This window comes from Plectropomus leopardus, chromosome 3, assembly GCF_008729295.1.
Source record: "Plectropomus leopardus isolate mb chromosome 3, YSFRI_Pleo_2.0, whole genome shotgun sequence".
NCBI lineage: Eukaryota > Metazoa > Chordata > Actinopteri > Perciformes > Serranidae > Plectropomus > Plectropomus leopardus.
The window spans coordinates 26,717,604-26,740,893 of NC_056465.1; the positions used below are offsets into that span (position 1 = coordinate 26,717,604).

The 23,290-nt window shown below is 39.8% G+C and overlaps 1 protein-coding gene across 1 annotated transcript in view; it reads left to right on the forward strand.

Annotated features, from left to right (window-relative positions):
• The first annotated feature begins 724 nt into the window (after window positions 1-724).
• Window positions 725-23,290, forward strand: part of notch2 (notch receptor 2) — a 55,058-nt gene continuing 32,492 nt past the window's right edge. Inside the window, exons 1-2 of the mRNA XM_042481852.1 lie at window positions 725-1,074; window positions 15,492-15,573. Coding sequence (XP_042337786.1) covers window positions 1,002-1,074; window positions 15,492-15,573 — 155 coding nt within the window. The 5' untranslated portion in view covers window positions 725-1,001. The remainder of the gene's footprint in view (window positions 1,075-15,491; window positions 15,574-23,290) is intronic.

Below are 23,290 nucleotides of genomic sequence, written 5' to 3' on the forward strand. Positions count from 1 at the left end.
AGCAACATTTAACTTGTGCACTGAAACTATTGCAGAACTTGATGTGCACCTGAGAAGGTGGTGACTCATCTGAAACCTGCAGGTTAACATCAACATGCATCAGCACTGATTAAAAATCTGGAACAAGGGTAACTTGATTTACTCATCTGTCTTTGTCCAACCATTCTTTCATTTATAATACACCAAAATCATGATGTAAGGTGCCCCAACCACAACAAACATGTACAGTTGGCTGGTTTTGGAGATCACTAAAATTCATTATTTACGCACCTTTTGACCATAAATTACCTGAAAACACTTTAGACATGAACCCTGGCACAAAGCCTGGCATTGATTCTTATGAAACCGAAAAAAGTAAGTAAAGAATGGGTGTTCAAAGACAAATCGGGGAAAAACGTGCAATTCATGGGAGGAGAAAAGAAAAGAAATCATTGAACGGGTTAACTTTGAGTCATACCAGGCTCCGAGAAGTAGAAAAATGAGAAAAAAAATTCCTCCGCCGCGGCGACACAGAGAAAAAAAACTTTGCGTCCTAGTGCGTTTTCATGTCGCTTCCGAGATAAAATAAACAATTGAATCGATTAATGCGAATTTTATAAGGCAGCCACAAACACTGTAGTTTATATATAAACTTTTAAACAAACTTTTACCATCTTTTCAGCCCGTCGATAGATCCCCGCTGACTTCAGCGGAAGGATATGTGTTTTGTTTCTTCCCTCTCAGTGACTTCAGTGACTGCTGAGCGGAGAGGTGGAAGACTTTTTCGATGCCGTGTGTGACTATCAGAAGTTAAATTGTGTATTTTAATCGGTGTTTTAACTTAACGCCTCTTAGTACACATGTAAAAAAATTACTAAAATGTTGTAAATCGGCAGTACGGGTGCATTTTTCTCTGTTTATAGTGTGCGAGTCGTTTTCAGCGAGACTTTTTTTGAGAACTAACCGTCCCGGGAGACAGCTCAACTTTGGGCTGGCGACCTTATGTGGATTTTACAGAAAATATGGAGCAGATCCCCGGTTTCCTCACGGGCAAATCACTAGTCTTCGTCTTCTGCTTCATTCAACTCACCTTGGGTAAGTTGTCGATCATTATAAAGCTGTATTATCATCTTTAAAAATAATTCCTAAGTTGTCATGATCACGTTTTGTTGCTTCTGCATCTGCGGGGCACGGGGCAGACATAGCATCACTAACGTGCCTGTACACTTACGTTTAACTAGCTAGGTGAGTTAGTTGGAAAATATATTCTCATAAAACAAAACTTGTTCCTTGAATTAACTTTATATGGAAGGCTACATTTATGGGAAGCATTTTAACCGCATTTTGTGGTTATTGTGTTGTTCTCGCGGCGCTTGGAAAGGTGCTGGAATGCCCCAAAACATTACGCTAGCTAACGTAACGTCTCTGATTTTACGTCTTTATTGTGGTGAGTGTGTCACTATAATCACTTTTAGTAACATCATAAGGCTGCATATTTCTTTTTTTTTTTTTTATCACTATTACCAAAATATTAATACTATCTTGGCCCCTTTTCACATAATTTGAAACATTAGAATTGGTTGCACATCTCCAGAAGGCCTTTAACAGTGCAGCTTAAATCCCCCTGTGTATGATTTAAAGGGTTAAGGTTTGGTTAATAGGGATATTATGGCTTACTAGTTCAGTCTGAGCTTTGTCTCACCGCTGCCCAGATGTTAAACAGTGAGAGCAAGAATTCAAAATGGACACTTAACTTGGGCTACCCTGCTGTATTAAGAGTTTTTACAGTGGCGAAGGAGATGATCAAATCTGGATTTTAGGACACATATCCACTAATGTCATTATGCTCAAGTTTCACATGGAAACCAACTTTTCTTTCTTTAAAACACCCCACTTGTCTATTAACATAGGTGTACAACACTGACACAAGTCTTTGACCATCCTGCAGCTCATAACTTTAGGTTGATTGTCAAGCATACTGTGTTTAAGCTCTAAATTATGAAATAAGTAGGGTAGGAATGGGTGTAAAAACAAAGAAATATTTGTGATATTCTTACACATGACTCAGGTGTTAATGGAGATCTTGATCACTCAAATTGGGCACCTGCATTGAATATTTGCCATTGCAGTCTATCAAAAAAATGCATATGTAGGAATAACTGGTTTACTTTATAGTGTAGTCTTTAATTAAGTGCTAGTTAGTGCCCACTAATTGGAGTCCAATTGCAGGTCCAAAAATACTCAGGTGATGGGTCAACTCACAGTGGATTAGGGGGATGAATCAATGGTTCTCATGCATTGAAATCACAAAAATTAAGCAAGCATTCACTATTATCCCTTATAATATATTAATGGTCTTTTTTAATTATAGGTGTTTGTGTGTTTGCTCTAAGAAATGTGCACTAAGACATAGTCTGTAACTTTTTTTGTAGCCTTAAATATGAAACTGATTTCGTGTCATGTTTTTTCGTATTTTGCCTTTTAGCTCAGAGTTGATGTATGTAGCCTTGCTATTCTTTGTCACGTTTTTTTTGCACACTATAGGTGACTTGTGAACAGAGAAGTCACACAAAAGAAGAAAAGACAATGTGAAAGTGCTGCAGGCAGTGCAAGGAGAGGCAGTGGAATGTTGTTGGTGTTTGACATTCCTCCCTCCCTATCTGCTCAGTCTCTCTCTCTCCCTGTCTCTCTCTTACACACATACACACCCACACACACACGCACACACGCATGCATGCTTTGTGCACCATGATTTTCTTTTCCCTCCTCTCTCGATCCTCACCTACCCCTTTTCCCGCTAAATCTGAACATCCAAATTGTTGCGACACAGCGACGTAATGCTGTAATGTAGATGCTGAACCATGCACAACTATGACCACAGTTTGGGATGCGTGCAAGGCACGAGTGGTTTTCCATATGACAGGATGGCATGGAAGAAGGTGTTGTTTACCTTAGTGACAAGAAGGAAGTTTGAGGTTTACCCATGCTGCAATAAGTGCCTGTAGTCTGCAGCTTTTTATTTAACCAGATCATTGTGGGTTTTTTATGTTTTACCGTTTCTTGTTTGCAACATTTGAAAATGATTTACCAACAAAACTGGGTAAAAATGTGTGCATTTTTCTGTGTAGACCAATTTTTAGCAAATACTATTTTGCTAACTGCTGTGACAATTGGAGAACCCCAGTAATGAATCCTAAAACTCAGAAATCTGTTAGCAATTCAGCAACACCTGTTCCCTTGTTTTTAGGTCATTGGGTTTTTTAATGGGTTTCTGGTTAGAAGCCTGAGATAAGGTCTATAGTTAACACAAGCTAAAGAGACCTTAAACATTTTGTTCTGCGGCATAAAAAACATCAGTTAATACCCCACTCACCACCCTTTCAATCTTTTGTGTTTCTTTAAACAGGCAGTTGCTAACAAGTAGCTAAATGAAACTACAGGATGTCATCACCCTGAGCCGCACTGAACATGAACTTAACGCCTCGGTGCGACAACGATGCGACCAGTGTGAAGTCCGTTTTAGCCTAACATAAGTGTTTTACTTTTTGTGATTGCATTTAGGCTTAAAAACTCCTGAAAGTGTCCATTTGTGAATATTATTTTAGCTTATTTTCTGCAATGATTCAAAATCTAACTGAAAAATGGGCTTATTGACGAGGGAACCAGGGTAACGCTAGCTATCGGATTGGGCTACAGAAAAAAAAAAAATTAAATATATATATATATAAAATTAAATATATATATATATATATATACACACACACACACACACACACACACACATACAGCTGCATATCCTCTAGCTTCTTCTCAGTAAAAGCATGCCAAATGTTTACCAGCTGAAAGCTTTTAATGTGAAGCAGCAGGTTTGCATTAGCATTGTCAATATGGTGCATAAGAGTGCATCAGAAAACAGCTGCAAACTGCTGATCATAAAAAATAAAAACCCTTTCTCTCTCCTCAATCTGCTTGATAACACATCTCAGGCCAGTCAATTTATTGCATCACAGCTCAGTTGGGGAGTAACAGTTTGACCTTACTCCTAATCAGAACCACAGTATTGTGGGCTACAACAATGATCCCCTGTTGTGAAGTTGATAAGTGGAAACGCTTATGATGATCACAACCTTGCACGCAACAGCAGCAGCTAAAGCATGTTATTTCTGAAAAAGTGGAAATGGGGGATCTTATTGTCTGAAGTAGATGAAGTGTCTGTATTTTCTTTTTGCTCCGTGTTATTAAGCCCTGACTGCAAAGAGTGATATGTGACAGATTCTTTAACTACCAGTAACAGCATACCGGAGGGAACATTGGTATTTGTCAAGAAATTCCCATGGTTTGCTTTGCGAACTTAGCTGAAAACATTGCTTAACCCCCCCCCCCCCAAATAACAATACAAACAGTAATAGCAATATTTTTAAGTTGCCGCAGGTAATGTCAAAAAAGAAAAACAGCAAGCTTACTGTAAGATAGATTTAGGTTGTCAGAGGTAGTGCAAAAAAAAAAACCCAAACAAACAACAACAGAAAAACAGCAACAATGACATGCATATGCCTGTTTATTTCCTTGTTTTCTGTGCTTCTGGTAACTTCACACCATATTTTTGTTGCTTATCAACTCGAGTTTGTAGGGTAGAGGCCAGTGTTGTAGTTGAATGTTAATCTGATTTTTGAGGTAGCGTAGGTGCCATCTTTGTGGCACACGACATAGTGTAACCTCCTATAGTGTGGGTATGTGGATGGTTGCATATATTTGCCCAGTGCGAACGGCAAACAGCTGACGTGCGTGTGCGTATCTATTTGCGTGTGTGTACGTATTGCATTGTGGATGCAAACCGACAAAGGCCAGCAATTGTGCCGCCCATGGTTTACTTGTATCTGACCCAAGCTGGAGCCTGGTGTGAAATGTGATTTATCTGCGCCATGCTTCGCCCTATCCTCCGAAGACAAAGATATTTATTGAGCTACCCACAACTCTGCATTATTTACTGACCACCAGCTCTACCCACTGCCTTGTGGCTGTGTTATTAATGTGGCTTAAGACATCTTTTCTGTCACACCCTCAAAGCTTTCTCCTTTGATTTCTTTCTTATCTCTTTTCATCAACGCCCTTCAGTCTTTGTAAGATGCATTTCACATTGCTTCTCTGTGCCCATGTTTCATGTTATATTCAGCACTGCCTTCTCCACCCTTTTGATTAGTAGTGTAGTTAAAAAACCAGGCCTCCACATGTGTGTTTCAGTACAGTACTTGTTGGTTGTAGTGGGAGATAGTAGTAAATAATGTGTATGAGTCAGTGAACATCTGCGCTACTGCCCTCCAGATGCATGTCTGTATTTATGTGCACACATTCATGCATGTTATGTGTGTGCCTCTGTAGCCATGGTAGCTTAGAATAGATGTAAACTTATAGACCTCGTGTGATTAAGGTCTTGAAGTTGAAATGCATAGCAGAAGAGGTGGAAGTCACAGTCATGAGCCTGTTACCATTTTGCTTCACAGTGCTAATATGGTGCCAATGCCTGCTTGACCAGTTTGCTGTGAGTGACTTTGATCCTCACACATTAAATTAATACCAGTCAGAATGTGAATGAAGGTAGGTGCATGCCCCCCATGAACCACATGCACTGTTACTATAGGAGGTGGTGTTTGTGGCTATGAAGGTCAAGGGGATTACAGAGCGTTGTGTCTGCACTGTTGAACAGGTTAGCAAATTAACAGGGAATTACTGCAGCCTGCATTCCTTGGCCAACGCAGCCCCGTAATCCTGGAGATAGGCAGGCAGGGCGCACAGAGTAATGAACCAAGCAGGGCACACATCAGGTAGGAGAAGGAGGGAAACTGCTTTGCAATGGGTCGCTGTATTAGTTCAGGCATATGTAACAACCATTTGTAATTTTTAGAATATAAACATTTCATTTCAGAGCTTGGAAGTGGGTATACATTAACTAGACTGTTTTAAACTTTTTTTTAAAACGAATTGGAACATGTTAATGAATTGAAACTTTTCTTAGAAGTACTGGTAACCTGTGCCAAATAAATTTATGCAGGACTCAGTCTCATGGTTAAAACAGAATGTAACTATAACAATTGGCCAGTGTATAGAAATCGGCTTTATGATCACAATGAAATCTGAAAGAAGTTTAGGTTACACAAAAAGGCTATTCATGATTTTGGACGGTAAAAATATGCTTGGTCAGTGGATTTTTTCATCTACCAGTCACCTTGGCCAGTGAGTCAAAAAGTTAATATTGGACAGTGATAGAAATACATTGGCTCTGGTCAAGCAAAAGTCCATTTGCACATTCTGTTTGTCACCCAATTATAAACCTTTTGTCTTTAATAAATCTCTTCTGTAACTATGAAAAGGTTGTATTTGTCTCAGAGTCTGAAAAAAGCAACACTAGGGGAGAGAGAGAAAAGTAATAGCTAACCAACCGTGTATCTTGATATGAGAAAATACATCTCATATTGAAATATGGGTTTTCGTTGTTGTCATTGCTGATTGTACTTGCAATAGCTTAGGTGTTGCACGGTGATTGGGCAAACATCTAAATCTTACTTGCCACTGTCCCCACTGCTGTTTGCATTCTTAGTAATACTTAGTCGGGTGACGGAAGCTATAATTTTAAATCGAATATGCCTGTGCCGTACAGCAGCAGAGGCACTGCACAGAGAAGCAGGAGTCAAATTTTACCTATCACATGACAAGAGTAAGGAGAGTTGACTGACAAGATGATGGCTGAGGATTTGGTGTCAAAGCACAAAGTAAAAGCACCTATTTGGCCATATTTCAGATTTAAATCCAGTGATAATAGGGGAACCTGATAACGCTAATGAGGTGAAAGGAGTTTATTACGTTGCAAAAAAGTTAGACTTATAAGACCTGTCGCCTGCAGCTTAGTGTAGCTGCTCCTTCTTATTCCATAGCTCCCTACAGTATTTCAAACTGATCCGCTGTCAAAAAAGTCTGAAAATAACTGTTGTCCACTTTTGTAGAGGCATTTTAGTATCAGCAGCGCTGTTCATATTCACATTCAATCCTTTATCCCAGACTCAGGGTTCATATAGATATAATATATAATATATATAAATAAATCAATAATCTCATTAACAACACTGACACTGACAAATTGTATCTGCTGTGACTAATTTGTAACAAAATAATTTGCAGTTAAATGCTTTTACTGTAAAGCTTCAGCAGTAGGAAATGTTCAGTTTGCATTAGAAGTAAGTTAATTCATCTCACTACAGATACTTTGCATTGACAAATGAATAACCTTTCTTGAAAATGTCCAGTGCAACTGATACACTGCCATTGTCAGTTTATTAACTTTTCCCCTCATCATGTCTATACTATACATTTTTTACCAGAATCTGTCACAGCATGAGTTGTTAAATGCACACTCTGAAAAAAGCATTTGACTCAGTAGGGCACAAGGAGTTTCACTTTGTACTACTTGCTTCTGAATTCATAATATCAAAACATTAATATTGAGGAAAAGCTGTTATAATTTTGAATTCTGTCCATGGTCACCCCGCTTAAATAGTAAAATAAATTCTACCTCAAGAGTATGTTAGCCAGTGTTTGAATTACGCACCAGACACCAGCCAAGTACGTTAATGTGTGCTAGATTTGCTTCATTCACCAGTCAAAACAACAAAGGTCATCTCTTGAGTTACTAGCAGATTTTGGAATCCACCAGCCACAGAGCTAGGTGGACAAAAAGTTAATTTCTAACCATGATGTTCCACTTGTCTCATAACCGGTGGTGGGTGGTTTAAATATTCTGCAGACATGATATCATGATTAGATACGTGAGTTATTTACATGTTGTTTAGAAATGTATTTTTTGAACACAGCATGTCAAAATTCCTAGTAATGGGTATTGTGATACTACTCTGTGTAGTTTAAACAATCCACAAATGGATGGTAACTTAACATGTCTGCACAATACTCCTTAGTTGTTTTTTTTAAGTCATAGTAAAAGTTTTGAATCACAGAAAAAAATTAGGATATGAATGAGCAAGGGAAAGTCCCTGCATTTGCCTTGTCTAGTCTGCTCTCCCGGTTTCTGTCTGCCTCTTTTTTTTCTCTCCAGCACACACACTGAGCCAGCAGGCTCGCACTTAGTTGTAGATGAGTCTTTCCCAACTTTTCTACGTGATTACAACAGCAAAGCGACCGTCTCATTTGGGAGGTTGGGAGTGTAATTACTGGGGCTGTCCCATTAAGATTTTTGTCCACCATCTTAATTTCACTTTCATTAACTGACACTACTTGCAGCTTTGTCTTTTATGCTAGTCTGTGGTTCACTCCTGACTTTGTGTTGAATAGGTTTAGGAATAAGTTTCAGTGTTTTAGTGTCATTTAGAAGGGCGCCTTTGACAGCTGGTTTACCCAGAGTGCAATGGGTTACATTTAACAAAGGATCGGAACTGGATCAGGTTTGATAATGCAGATACTGTTGCATTTAAAATGTCTTGATCTGCCCTGATAGAGATCCAGGAGATGAACTCGAGACATCCTGAGTAATCACACACTTTTGCTATTTCTGTTGGCACTGATCTGTTTCTTACAGTATGTCACCACCCTCTAAACTGAATTTGACCTAGGAGACTAAAGCCTTAAAGCCCCGGCTTGGTTTGTCTGCTAGCTTGCTCTGCTGTTTGTGTGGGCCAGTAAAGCTTCCCTCAGGGTTATAGTGTTTAGTTTGAGCCTCATCTCCCTCCTTCCATGCTGAGCTAAGGGTATTTTATTGCAAGTTACCATGACGACTGTTTGGCCTGCTGGATATAGAGGCTTGTACAGCAATTCCAGGAAATGGGGTTACTTCCTCACTCAGCGCGAACAACTTCCTGCCCTCTGCTGTATGGATGCGTGCCAGGGCTCAGGGACACCCATTCGTGTGTAGTCTTTGTCTGAAAGCTCCTAATTACTTCCCCATCTCAATCCACAGCTATTAGCTCCAAAGCCCATCTATCTCTCTCTCTCTCACTCCGACCCTTTCTGCCTCCTTGACAGTCCTTTTTTTCTTCTCATGACATGTCTGGATCCCGCTAGGGACCCGCTGTGGTGTCGGTGACAAAGCGGTGGCGAGTGCTGAGGGAGGAACCAGTGTAATGCCAGCTGAGCACAACAACCTGACTCTCCCTCTCTCGTTTTTTTCTCCCTAGGTCTTAACAGGCCGTGATTTCTGCCTTCTTTTCATTCATGCTCACGGCTCAGCATTTTCAATTTTTAGGAATAGTTTAAAATTTATTTTTATCTTGAATTCATGTTACCATGTGTTCAAAAGTAGTTGTGGTTGCTGCGGTTCATCGCAGTTTACAAAACCAAAGTCTTCTGGCAATGACGATAGTTTAATAAATGCTTCTAATAATAGAAAGCGAAACGTTAAATGAAGAGAGAAACTGCTGATTATACACACAAGTTAAGTAAATAATAACAATCTACAGCCAGCAAATTCTTGAGGCTGCACTCAGAAACGATGGTGAGCTAAATGCTAAACCAACATAGGCATGCTGACATGACATTTAATATTCATGCTCACAGTTATCAACGAAATAAATGCAGAATTTACAATAAAAAATACATTTTATATATATATACAGTTCTGTATTGTACAGTCTGATTGCTGTAGGCAGGGTTGCCTAATGATAATGCCAGTATATATGTAGCAGTTATAATGTTTACCATCTTAGTTTAGCTTTTTAGCATGCTAACATTAGCTAACTAGCATTACACTCACAGTTCAGCTGTGGCTGATGGGAATGTCATTGGTTTTGCAGGTATTTTCAGTGTTTCCTACAGAAGTAAAATCTATGTGGGCCGGTAGCTGACATTCTGTGTCCCCGCTCTAAATTAAGACATTTTTGTGGGTCCGTTAACGCAATGCAGGCTGTGCTCTGAGTGGTGTATAGAATAACTAAAGGGTAATTATATTAGTGCTTCTAATGAATGGTCCACCTCAAAAAATAAACAATCGGCAGATGTTTTAATTGTGGTGGGCTGCCAAAAATTAATCAATGTGTCGGAAACCCTGCCATAAACCAAAAAGGCGAATAGAAAATTTTACCTGATGCCGGTACTACTTTAAAAGCCAGGAGATCAAAGTTTTGTGTTCAGACCTTGAGTTTTTCACACCAATATCAATAGGATACATTGTCTTGAGTTGTCTCAGTGCTTTTAGATATGGCAGTCTCCTTTAAAACTTTGACAAACCTAATTAGCGTCATCCTCACTTCTGTTTATGATGCTAATCAAGCCTACTGTGACAACAATGACAGGATTTTACTAGTACTTTAAATACTCTAAAAACTAGGAAGTGTTTTGCAATGTCGAACCCTTGGGCTGGGTGAGGTTATGTCAGGTGAACGTTAGCTGATTGACTGCTTTACTGATGCAGGACTAACTTTTTAAATTAATTTTTCCAACTTTTGCTCACTTCTGTAACTCAACATTTTGATCTAGAGCTCCTAAAAGAAAAAGCCATTGTTGTTTTTCTGTTTCACCTTTTCAGAAGTTACAAGGCTAATTGTGGCAATTTATTTCTGCTTCCAACCTTTTTTTTTTCTTAAAGATTATTTTTTAGGCTTCTTATGCCTTTATTGCATAGGATAGGTGAAGTGTAAAAGGGGGAGAGAGGAGGGACAACATGCAGCAAGGGACCAGGCCGGAATCGAACCTGCGGCCGCAGCAGCGAGGCCCCAGCCTCCACACATGGGGGAACCCGCTCCATCCTCTGAGCCAAAGGGTGCCCCGGCTACCCTCATTTTTGAAATAAGAAGTCTCCTCTGATTCTTGTGTAGACTGTGTTGTTTCTGTCAGCCAGTGTGATGACACAGAGTTAACTGGCACACAAAAACAGCCCCTGCCTGCAATCAAATTAGGGACTTTGTGGTTATGTACCTTTTGCTATTTTTATCCTTATTTGGGCACTTTCTGCTTTTGTTCAGCTTTTAAAAATGCATATAAAACAGGTGGATGGAAACAGACCTGTTGCTACAGCTTGGATGAACCCTGATTTTCCACACAGCAACCATAATAGTTTTCCTTTGCTACATCTGCATACCAAAACCCTCAGCAGAGAAGGTTTTCCTTCTTTTTGTAAACATTTTAGTATTCTTTGTATACAATTTTGTCTCTTTTGTTCTTTCTCTTGGAAGCACTTTGAAACTATGTTTGACAGGCGCTTTACAGTACTAGTATTATTATCATATTGAAGTCACTGAGGAAAGTTTGAGAAAAGCGCTTTGACATCTGTGTATCTTGACTCTGTTTTCACACTGGCATCTTTACAGATAGATCTTCCATCAGCTCGGATCAGACACAGCTCTCCTCCCAGTCCCATAAGACTGCGGACTCTCAGTACGTTTACATGCACAGTTTATTCAAGCGACGATTATAGCTCAATTAGGCCATTTAATTGACCAACTGTCCTTGTCCCAGTATACAAGCACAGGCCAAGAATCCATTTATTGATGGAAGTATGTTCGACTCAAGGGCAGCTGGAGATATGCCCCCTTTTAGCTAGTTGCAATAAACCTGTATTATTTATAGTTTATGCCATAGATTGAATCACAATCATAACTATGTATTAACAATAACTTAGGGCTGGAAAACTGCCACGTCACATACATATAATCAAATGGCACTGAGCAAACTCTGCTTCAATTGATTAGTTTTAAGCCAACTAAAAAATCTGTATCAGTTTAAGTATATACTGAATTGAGGATATTTTCACTGCTTTTCCTTGCTGTGAAACAGCCGTTACCAACGTGGATTTGAAGCCATTATATCAAAAACACCAGACTCCACTGAGAAAAAGAGCCACACTCTACCGAACAAGTGACTTGTTGGTCTACCACTGCCTCCATTAGCTATTGTGTAAGGTAAATTGGAGCAAATATTCAATTATAATATTCACCCAAACTGATATTAATTTTTTGGGGCGTTTCAAATTTGTTTTGCTGCGACCCTGTCTACAGCAGTACATCACTAAGCCTTTGTTCTGGTGTTGTGGGACAGTACTTACATTATCAGAGGAGGAGGATGGCTGGAGTGTGACTTTTTTTTATTTAAGATAAATATAAAATACTACCTTTTAAAGTTGTATGTCCCTAACGTAAGCCATAATTAAAACATAAGTCCTTCATGACTGCCTGTATTTTCACTTTGTTTTTTTAAATGCCTAGTTTTGCAGCATCCCTTCCCCCTCATAAATAAGGAACGCGGGCCATTTCTCACCTGAGGGAGGTTGGCATCGCAATAGGAGCACATGCACAATACGTAGGCCAGTTAAAGTCTGACTACATGATGGAGTACCTCTATTTCCAATCAAATTATTTGGGCGTCTAAGTCTGACTTAAAGAAATTGGATTTTGTCCGATTTAAGTTGGAATAATATGTTTACGTGTATTTTAAAAGACCAGTTCTGGTAGGACTGACACAATAATTCAACTTTTTCTAAAACCATGTAAATGTACTGACTGTAAATCTCCTTTTGTTCTCCACTTCAACTCCTCTTCCCCCCATCACCTTTAAACAAACACAACACTCACACAAAGCTGGAGGATGCATTTGTAGTGAGTGAAAATAAAGTGGACATGACATGATCTGAAGGGGTCCAAATAATAGTGATCATTCGGTCAGGTAATGTGTGTTTTTTCTCAGCTCACACCATCTGTCTGTAGTTTCACTGTTGACTTTGTCGATTGGGTCTTATCAAGACTCTCATTCCTGGGAATTTTTCCTGTCCATGGTTCATTGATAGTGAAGTGTGAGAAAAGCAAGGTAAAAAGGAAACAAAGCTGGTGGTGATATGAGTCTGGATCACAATACACTGGTCGGTCATTATAATGTGTGGGAATATTTTGCTTATTTTACTTCAGAGAGATGGGTTGCTGAAAGCTTTTCGAAACATTCAGTCTGGGAATTTGTGACCTCTACATCGTGGGGTAATTGATTTGTGTGTGTGTGTGTGTGTGTGTGTGTGTGTGTGTGTGTGTGTGTGTGTGTGTGTGTGTGTGTGTGTGTGTTAAAATGGTGTAATAGCAGGCTGTCTTAAATCTGGAAAGATCATTGCGTCTGGCATGACTAAATCATGTATGGGAAGCTCGTCAAACCATTTGGGGGATGAGAGTAGCTTTTTCCGGTCTGTGCTGTCTTGCTTCCATTCTTTCACTCCCTCTGCCTTTTGCATTGGTCTTCTCAGCCTTTCCTCCACCCCCTCAGCAGTACTCCCTTTTTTGTCCTTTTTGGCTGATTTTGCAATTATCTAAGAGTGAGTGTCCTGCCATATCCCAGTGCATTGCCCAGATTTACTGTGCAGTAATCACATTTTATGTCCTTTTTATCATTCATTCATTCAAAAGCAGATTCAACATGATTTTGCATTAAATTTAAATTTATACCTGATCACGACCAAAAGTGAAAGTTCTACTGTGTCACAGGTCTAACCGCATATGTGTGGATTTTCTGCTGTCTGTGTTTTGTTATTATGTGTGTACATGATTTTCATGTGTTGCCACGTAGCTAGTTTGCATCCTGTAAGTCTTCTCAGTTCAGAAATAGTCCCAGAATAGCAGAGTATTTTCTGTGGTCTCTTGTGCTGCAGCCTGATAGCGACTGATTTTATTACAGTGGATGTCTGTGCAGTGGTCTACATAGAGGCATGCGTATGTGTGCGTGCTTGTTGGATTATGAATTTCACAGTGGTTTATGTATGGTATCCCCATGTCTAATGAACTATGTCTGTCAGCCTGGCTCTAAAGCACTATTCAACCCCTGCTCTAGTAGGGTTGATAATCGTGTCTTCATGAAGACTCCTTAGCTTGAGTGACTCTGTGATTAATCTAGGCACAGGAAGTAACACCATTGCTCACTTCCTGTAATGCAATGACTGTTTTGTGACATTGTTGAAGTTTCTTTGAAATCAGCTGACCTACCCTTTTTTTTTTTTTTTTACAAAGAACTCTGTTCTGCAGAGTGAGCATTCATCAACACATCAACACATGAAACTATAAATGAAACGAAATGTTAATATAGCAACATTTGTGCAACCAGCACTAAACATTAGAAGCTGTTTTGCTTAATAAATCATACACACTTTTCAGTGGTTTCATTCATGTGACTACCATATCACATTGGGACTGAGATCACCACACTTCATGTTGGGTCGGCATGGTGTGTGTAAAGATGACTTGAGCCATGTGTGTCTTGTGGGCCACACAATAGCTGGTGTGTCTGGCCATGAGTGTTTCATTGGCGGGGAGATAGTTGGGCTTTGTTGTCTTCGTCACGGCTCATTTCAGTCTGCCTGCCCATCCAGCCGCCCTGTGACCACGGGCTTATTTCAGGCTGGCTTTGCATAGTTGGTTAGATGGCGAGCCTTCTGCATTATCTCTTTAAGGATGACGAGAAGGAGACGAAACTTACGTGGAGGGTTTCCCTCAGAGGGGTGGGGAGTGTGTGTGGGGGGAATCTTACCACCTCTGCTGAACTTATTTTCTGGGGGGAAACCCAAAATGAGTTTTGAGCTCAGCCACTCAGCTTTGAAATTCAGCAGAAATGGAGAGGCCAGAGCTACCCAGTTTGTGAGGAGCATTCAAGTAAATTAAACAGGCAGTTTATCTGATACACAAGTAGTGTCCAAAATGAACTTTATGACTCACCAGCGAAGGTGGCAGGATGATCAAAAAAAATCCACTGGCCAAGCATATTTTTTCGCTAGCCAAAATAATAATAGTATTTTTTGTTTCACACTTGTTTCAGTACATGTCATTGAGATAATAATGTATTATGTTGAATGTATAATATGTCATCGGATCCATCTGAAGCATCATTGTTTAAATATATTGAACAGCTCATCACCACAGCCTTGGCATGTGAATAAGCTCTTGAGCTCGAAGATGAAGTGTATATGTGTAAGGCTTTTATTGTGAACACTAAGAACAGAAGAAGTGAGGCTAATGTGCTGCTGCTGACAATGCTAAAAAAGAGTTTGCAGTTTTGGTTCAAACAACGGGGCCTTCGTGTTATTATTTCATAACCTTCATAAGTATTCACGCAATACAAGCTAACAGCAGACAGGCATCAAGCGATAGTATAGCAGTGTTCCCGTAATGCCAACAGAGCAGTAAAAGTAGCGCTTAAGACGGTCAGGTTTTGCTGCAGGGGCTGGCACACGTCTGTGTGTGTGTGTGTGTGTGTGTGTGTGTGTGACAAAGACACAGGAGCAGTTTAGGAGCAGCTGAGCGATGCGCCCCTAAGAGATAATCAAAATATGACAGAGACAAACATTTATCCGCCAGTGTGGCGGTTGGCCTTTTGAGGTTCACTTGCCACACTTTACAGTGTGTAAAGATAATATATTTAAGTCTGTGTTTATGGATTGCTCAATTAAAAATTCCCTTTTGTAATTTATCAGATATTTGTAGTACTTCAAGTGTTTAGCAGATGACGTGCCACTCTGATCATCCACTCTCTAACTTGTCTTTTGTCTCTTGCAGCTCTGCAATGTATGGATGATAAGGCACCTTGTGTTAACAACGCTACATGTCTGACCTTCAGCAATGGCACTGAATACTGCAGGTAAGATTGACCGGCTGGGTCTGTGACAAACACTCAGGCTTTTCAGTTAGACTCATTCTGTCATTCCAACACTGGAACAAAAATGTGAAACACAGCAATAGAAACCTCTCATAAGGGGATTGTTGGATGTGAAAGCCAGTACAGAAATAGGGTTTTTAGATCAACCCCAGCATGTCCACGGGACCATGAGGTTTTGTTCAGGCACGGAAGAGGGAATAAAAGACTGCTCTGTCTGACAAAGTAGAACAGTACTGGGAACAATACCAATACACACATTTCCACCTCCAAGATGTTATTTAGGACATTTGGGGGGTTTTGTTACTTGCTCTCTTGTTGCTACAGAATTGATAGCTCTAGGCGTTGCCAACACATTTTACTGCCCGCTGATTTGTTATTGAAGGGGGATGTGAAGACGATGACGAGACGTTTTTATTGCATGAGAAAGTAACCTATTGAGTGGAATTGATGAGAAAAAACAATCTGAAACTTGGTTGATTGAATCAAAGTGACAAGTGGGCTAATCATGGTTACCGCATGTGTGAGTGTAGTCTTTCTTTTTTTGGCACATGCAATGTTGTTGTGGAAACTTGAAAAAACTTGCAACTAAGTTTCTTCTACTACCGGCAGTGAAATGAGATCATTAAGGGAAAAGTGCTGTAGTGTAAAGGAGAGCAGTGGCCTGTTTGATGTATGCCTTCCACTTTCTGACAGCTTAGCTTAGTTTGTAATTAAGACTGAGCTATCTTTATAATTGCATTGCCACTCCCGAGCCAAAATTCCCTATGAAAACACCATAGCTGGTTCATGAACCTGCTCATATTTCATCAAATGTGATGTGAATCACACTGTGTGTCTGTTCCCAGCGCTTTTGGAATTTCAACACTCTGCTACTTCTGTAAAAAGGGAAGGGAAAGCAACATTCCTTAATCAGTGTTTGACATTCCCCCAGTCTAATTGAAGGTCGGAGAGACATTGTACTGCAGGTGCAAAGGGACTCATTGCCTGTCTGGGTGTAGTATGTGCATGTGAGTGTGATTACGTACGTTTCTGAGAGTCAATCAGACTGTTCATGATGACGAGAAACATGAGCAATATTATTTAAATCAGAGTAAACTGCTATATCACTAGGTCTTAAAGTCAGACAGCCAGTTAAGTGAGGCCTGGATGGGTGTGATATGATACACATTTGTTGCATTTAGTCAGTTAACAGCCTCATTTTGAACTAGAGTGGTGTGGGTGATGGCTTTGCAGGTTAATAAAGACGTGATGAAACACAGATTGGGATGATAGCTCACTTTAGGCAGCTTTTAATATTGGAAAAGTTTCACAGGTGGAGCAAATGTGATTGGATTGTCTTGATCAGATGACTCTTAGAAAAACAGGTCCAGATCAGAAATCACACCCAAATTCAGAGCTATGATGTTAATATGGGGAGACAGGCATACAGTACCAGTAGATCAGGGCTATGTGCCAATACTTGTTGGCATATGTCTCTGAAACAAGATTCAAATCATTTGCAGCTGTCGAAAGTTTGACCAGAGCCTCCAAGGTCTTATTTTTATTTCGTTTTTATTACCTTTGCTTCTGTTTAATTGTAGTTGTAAATATTAATGACTTATAATATTTTGTTTGTTTTATTGTTCTAAGGAACTAATACTTTTTCATTTTTTAAGAAGTCTGGGACTATCAGATATCTACTGTTTTTACTCATGCTTTTGCTCAGCCAAACTGTCTGTGTTCCCAGAGTCATAAATCCTCAGAATTAGACGATGTTAATAATGATAAAAGAGAATCAGCAGAGAGGCCTCTTGCCCTGAAGACACGCAGAGAGGAGTCTCTTAGTTTAGAAGAGTCAGCTGACAGAGCACAGGCGTACTGTTAGACTGATTAACTAGTTAGTTCCTTTTGCTGTTCACAAGCAAACATGGACAACTACACACACATACATGTGCACACAAGTGCACAACCTTGCCCCTGTCTGGCATATCTGGTCCCATCTGCACTGTGCTGCTGGTCAAAAGACTCATTGTGTAATTTTCAAATTATGCGTATTAGTCTCCTCAGTGTATTAAAGGCAGCTGGTTGTAAGTAAACACTCGCTTTGACCCTCTGGCTTGGACTAGCCTAATTATGTCACATGATGACACCTGGGGTCAGACTGGGAGTAACTGTGTAATTAAACAGACTGTTTAAATGATACCACTGTGGACAACTGATGGGCAGTTACATCTGTTTTACTGCATTCCTAGTGTATTTTTACCCATCCTGTTTTTAATGCTGAGAGTGGGAAGCAAGAGCTAGTTTAATCATACTATTAACTTTTCTGTGTTTATGTCACAACAGGAAAATGATGTTCATACATTAAGATAGTGTTGCTTTTGTTTGATATTCATAATTAAACCACTGTACAGTGAAGAAGAGGCTCTATTTTGATTGGCAACAGAATGAGCTTCTGTGCAACTTGCCTCCAGTGCTTTTTCTGTGGAGTTTCCACACATCCTGGAAGTCTTATGTGTGTGCCCGTTTACATCTTTTAATTGCTTTTTAAAAAGTTTCCTAACTCAGGCTTTGAATTTCATTTGTGACAGAAAGGAGAAGGGAAAAGAGAAAAGGGAAACATCCCAATAGGCATGTGCTTGAATATATTTCGGTCAGTAGAGAGAAGACTAAAACAATGACATATGCAGAGGTAAAATATTTGAAGATATGCAGATATGAAGAATATTGTGAAATAGACTTAAAGTGCATGGGAGAGGTCGACTTGCTGACTAGCAGGGCAGGGTGCAGGAAAGCTGTCTAACCGGTGACACTGCAAGCCATCAGTCGTGGGTGTGAGAAGAAGGTGTGTGTTGTGAGTGTGTCTCTGTGTGGATTTGTGTATGTCACAAGTTTACTTGGTTAGGTGTTTATAACTTACATCACTGCTGAAGGGGTGCATAAATATTTTCTAATAAGGTATTGGCGAGCAGCATAGAAACAGTGGCTTTATTTGTTGGTTACAGAGGATTCCTGACACTAACATGGAGTCTGACTCACTGACTTCATACCTGAACAATCCAAGCAAGAGTGACGCTATACACACGATCTTTTCCAAACCCTATTTTGCTCCAGAACAAGATCTCTTTGTCTGCTGTCAGGCCTTGGTGCAAACTGATTAACTCTCCCTCCCTCCTGATGCCTCTTTTTTTCTCACTCTCTTTCTCTGTTGCAGTCACTGTCATGCTTTAATGTTTATTAAAAAAGGCTTTTTAAGAGTGAGGGGAGAGAGATACTGTGTTGTATAGACCTGCTACCTTTTTGATCTGACAGGTAGAATTTGCCTGCAGGGCAAGACAGAGGAAGAGAAAGGGCCAAAAGAAAAGAGGATGTCTTTTTTCAAGTAATTTGAGGAGGAATACCTCGGAGCAAAACTCCTTACTAATGATGAGAGAGCAGCGAAGGGGGGAAGACGAAGGAGAAGCAGAGCAGACAGAGGAGTGTAATTTCCCTCTTGCTACGCCTCCTTCATCAAACTGTCACTCATCCATCCATGCCCCTGTCCCTCCCTCTCCTTCGGGGATTTAGATATCTCTGGACACAACTCACCAGGCCCGTTAATCCTTCCCCGACAACACCGTTATTGTTGAGATCTTCGCTTTTTTGCTTTTATTATGGCCAGACCTGCTTCCACTCATGGTCACATCTCTTTGTTTGGTATAGCTTGGCTGAGGAACTTCTGCTTTGGCAGTTAGTAGGCAGATTTCCATTTCAGATTTGCACAAAATTTAAGCAATATTTTCAAAATGTCGATAAAACACAATCGTGAGACATGTTTCCATTGAGTGAATTTTTGCAGCTTTTGTCTCAATGTTGTGCACTTCTTCTCTTGCGATAACAATCCAAGAAGCATGGCAATGGATATTCAAAATATTAGCAGGTTTATTTCTATCTCAGCCACCGCACTAGCTGTTATTATTTCCAATCTAAGGCAATGTAGGCGTGTCATGTGAGCGATGATGAAAAGGGAAGCCCCTTATACATGGTAGCAGGCACGTATGAGGGATTTTTGGGAGGTGGTATAGTCTACGATTTCACAGAGGAATTGTGTATTCAGAACGTCCAGATGATCTGCTTTACAAGTTATGTGATGCAAAAACACCTCTTTTAGCGCCGGCTCCATCATGCCTGGAAGAGCTGGTTCCTATTCAGAAAAGCATAGCCATAGCATCATGTGGCTTATGAAAGAGAAAAAAGTGTTTCAATTGCAGTTTTGCAAAATATGGCTTCTTCGAATTGCCTGAAATACCACCTCATGTGAGCCTAATGTTTCCATTAGACATATTTTATATTCACAATTTCAATTTGCACAATTGAGGGTTAATGGAAACCTGCCTTCTGTCATTTTGTGTCATCTCATTATCTTACAGAAAGCTCTGATGTGATTTCACATCCACATTTCCTCTCAGTCTCATGTCTTTTGGTTAAAAAGGAGGCATCATAGTCACTGGAGAAAGGAGGAGACAGACAAAGAAAGATGGGAGTAAATGGTTTAGACCGGCCACCTTTTCTCTGAGCTCCACACCTCCATAGCATGCAGGCATGCACACAGGCATGCACACACTCTGACAGATTTTAAGTGGGTTAGGCACATGATCCACGCTAAAGTCAACAAACACTAGAGCAGGAGATTGGAACCCACTGCACAGATTTCCCGCTCTGACTCTCCAAAGACTTATTTCCTTCCCACAGCCCAGCTTACAGCAATGTAGATGTGGTTTACACTGGAACCACAATGATAAGAGTTTCTTTGTATGTTGTGTATGTGCTCCCTCTGCGTGTGTGTCTCAGGGGCACCTTGAGCCTAGGGCAAGTTCACGTGCTGGCACAGAAAGGTCTGAAGTTCATTTAAGTATGTTAGTAATGTTTAGATGGTGGAAATGTAGTATTTGTGTCTTGAGTGCGTTTAATGCCCCAGATGATGAAACAAGTAGATTGTTCAGCAGTCCCAACTGTAGAGTATTTCTTTATTGATAAATCAAGTAAATATTTGTATTAATCAGTGATTTAATTTGTGAAAACCAGCATCACAATTCCAAAAATTCTTAGGTGATGGTTACTTGTTGTGTTTGCTGCCCAGAACCCAAAGATATTAAACTTACAATCAAATATAAAATGAAAAGTGACAAATCCTCACATGTGAGCAGTGAATATCTTGTATTTTTGCTTAATAAATAAAAAAAATAAAAAGAGTTTTCAGTTAAGCTGTGTTTTCACCAAACACTTTTAGTATCACACCTCTAGAACTGCTACACTCATGGACATGTGCCTAAACCCTCAAGATCTGTTTGGTGTTTTCACTGAAGAAATTACACTTTAAAAGTAGGTGGAGTTGTTACCAGATAGATAATATCTGTGCATGTGCTCTGCCAAGTTTTCACTGTTTCGCTGTCTTCTTTGGTGATGCAGAGTAATATATGCACCTTGCTGGTTTTCCATGGAAAGGTTGTAAACGCCAAAATTTTGAGAACAAAAAAAGAAAAGGCCGGAGTTATAAGAGTCTCTGCCGCAGTCAATTAGATATTTAAAAATGGCAGGTTTATGCATTGAGTCCCTGTATTACAAGAGTGACCAATCAATGGACTGCAGTGTATCTAGCTCCACTTTTTAGTATTGGATCAGTGTGCTAGGAACCTCAGCAGAGGGTTTATAGAAAACAGGAGAGAAGTGAACTGCTTTGTTGGTGCCATCAACAACTTTTGACAATGAAAATGCAAAAATAATTGTTCTAATGGGTAACGAACTGAACTGAACCAGACTGCTCAGTGGAAACAAGGCTTTTATTTCCTGTCAATGAATTAACTGAAACGGTCAGCACTAGTGTTAACATGGCCTGCCGTCAAGGGTCAGTGGCTTTAGACCCTCTCTATAAAGATCACCACGATAAAAGACACGGTCACAAAGACAAACAAACAAAGTGTAAACCACACAAACACGCAAACGCACACCCGGCTGCTTGGAGATCTAGAGATTGAAACCTGCACTCAGAGAGAGGAAGCCTCACAAAGGAGTGGGGAATGTAGCAACCAGACCATAAACCCACATACAGTAGGGTGGCAAGTGGCCCTCTATCACACATGGATGATGACACTGTGGAGTCAAAAGTACCTCATTTTTACATAAGGCCACTTTTAATCTATACATGCACTGGGGTACGTTTTAGTGCATCTTAACTAAGTAATTTTTTTACAAAAAAGATCAATAAAGTAAAGCAGCTATCATTCTTTAATTGTAATCTCACTTGATAAAACAACAACTGATGAAATATATAAAAGATTTCCCACCTGGTCTTGTATCAGTGGCTTAAAGCTTTAAGCAGACTTTAAGCTTTAAGCAAACTTATGACATGAAGGCATAATAAATACCAAAGAGAAAAAAAATAGCTAGTAGAAAATCTTCTTGGGTGGGCTGCAGCGATACATTTAGTAAGCATTAGTATTTCAGCTATTAAGTGACCCTAAGTGAGAGTGGACACTGTATTCTCTTTTGTTACAATTTTCGAAACAAAATAAGAACTTTTACAAGCCAGCAGACCTATTGTTGGAGACTCCACATTAAACAACCACAGTAACAGCATAATGACAGAACAACTTAAAGAGGCCGGGCAGATGGAGCGCTCAGAGAGAAAATGGGACCTGTGCTGAGTACCACAGCCACTCAGATGAGTCTTTTTGAACATGTTTCTAAACACAGTCTGAGATTTTACCACATGTCCCTCGTTTGGACTCCACCCTGCACTGCACTCCTTTTTTTCTGTCTACGCTGATGCTTTTCAGTCTGACTGCCTGGCTTCCTTTTCTCTCTGAATGTCTCGGCCTTTAATTACTTTTCTGGCTTTTACTTGCACCTCATTGCGCTGTCTTCACTTCATCCTTCCTCTTTCTCTCTCTGCAACTTAGATATTACTCTCACACCTCATTCTGCACGCCTCTTCTGACATGTTGTTTCTGCTGTCTCTGCTCTTCTCTATGAAAATGAGAAAAAAGTTATGCTGAAAAGTGGCTGAGTGTGCCAAAAATACACCTCCAACCCACTAACTATATTGCTACTAACGATTAAATAATAAATTCATAGTTTCCATTCCCCAGACAGAACTCATAATTGAACCTTTACATTTATGTTTAGGGGCATTTTTCCAATATACAGTAGAGCTGGCCTCTTCTCCTCTGTGGCTGATGTATGGCACTAAATGGTTTGCAGCTGCCAGTCTCCCATTGCCAGACCTTTCTACACTTTACATTTACACTGAGGCCTCTTTTGGATGTCAGAATTTCTCGTGCTCTTTCTTAATTAGAGCTGCAAGAATTAATTAATTAATCAATAAGTCCATCAACAGAGGATTAATAGACAACTGTTTTTATAATCGAATAACTGTTTAAATAGTTTTTTTAAGCAGGGCAGTGAAACATTTGCTGGTTGCACATGTTTCTTAGATGTGAAAATTGAATGCTTTTCTTTGTCATACATAATTATAAGGTTAATGGCTTTGGATTTTTGACTGTTAAAAAACGTACCCTTTGAAGGCACTTCACTATTTTCTGTTATTTTCTTGACAAAGCGATTATTTAAGATAATAATTATATTAAATAAATAAAGTAGTGCAGGGGTTGAGGTGGTGGTGTTATTGAGAACCATTTTTGCATTTCTGTCAGCAAACCAGTATACTTCTTTAGATCGGCTA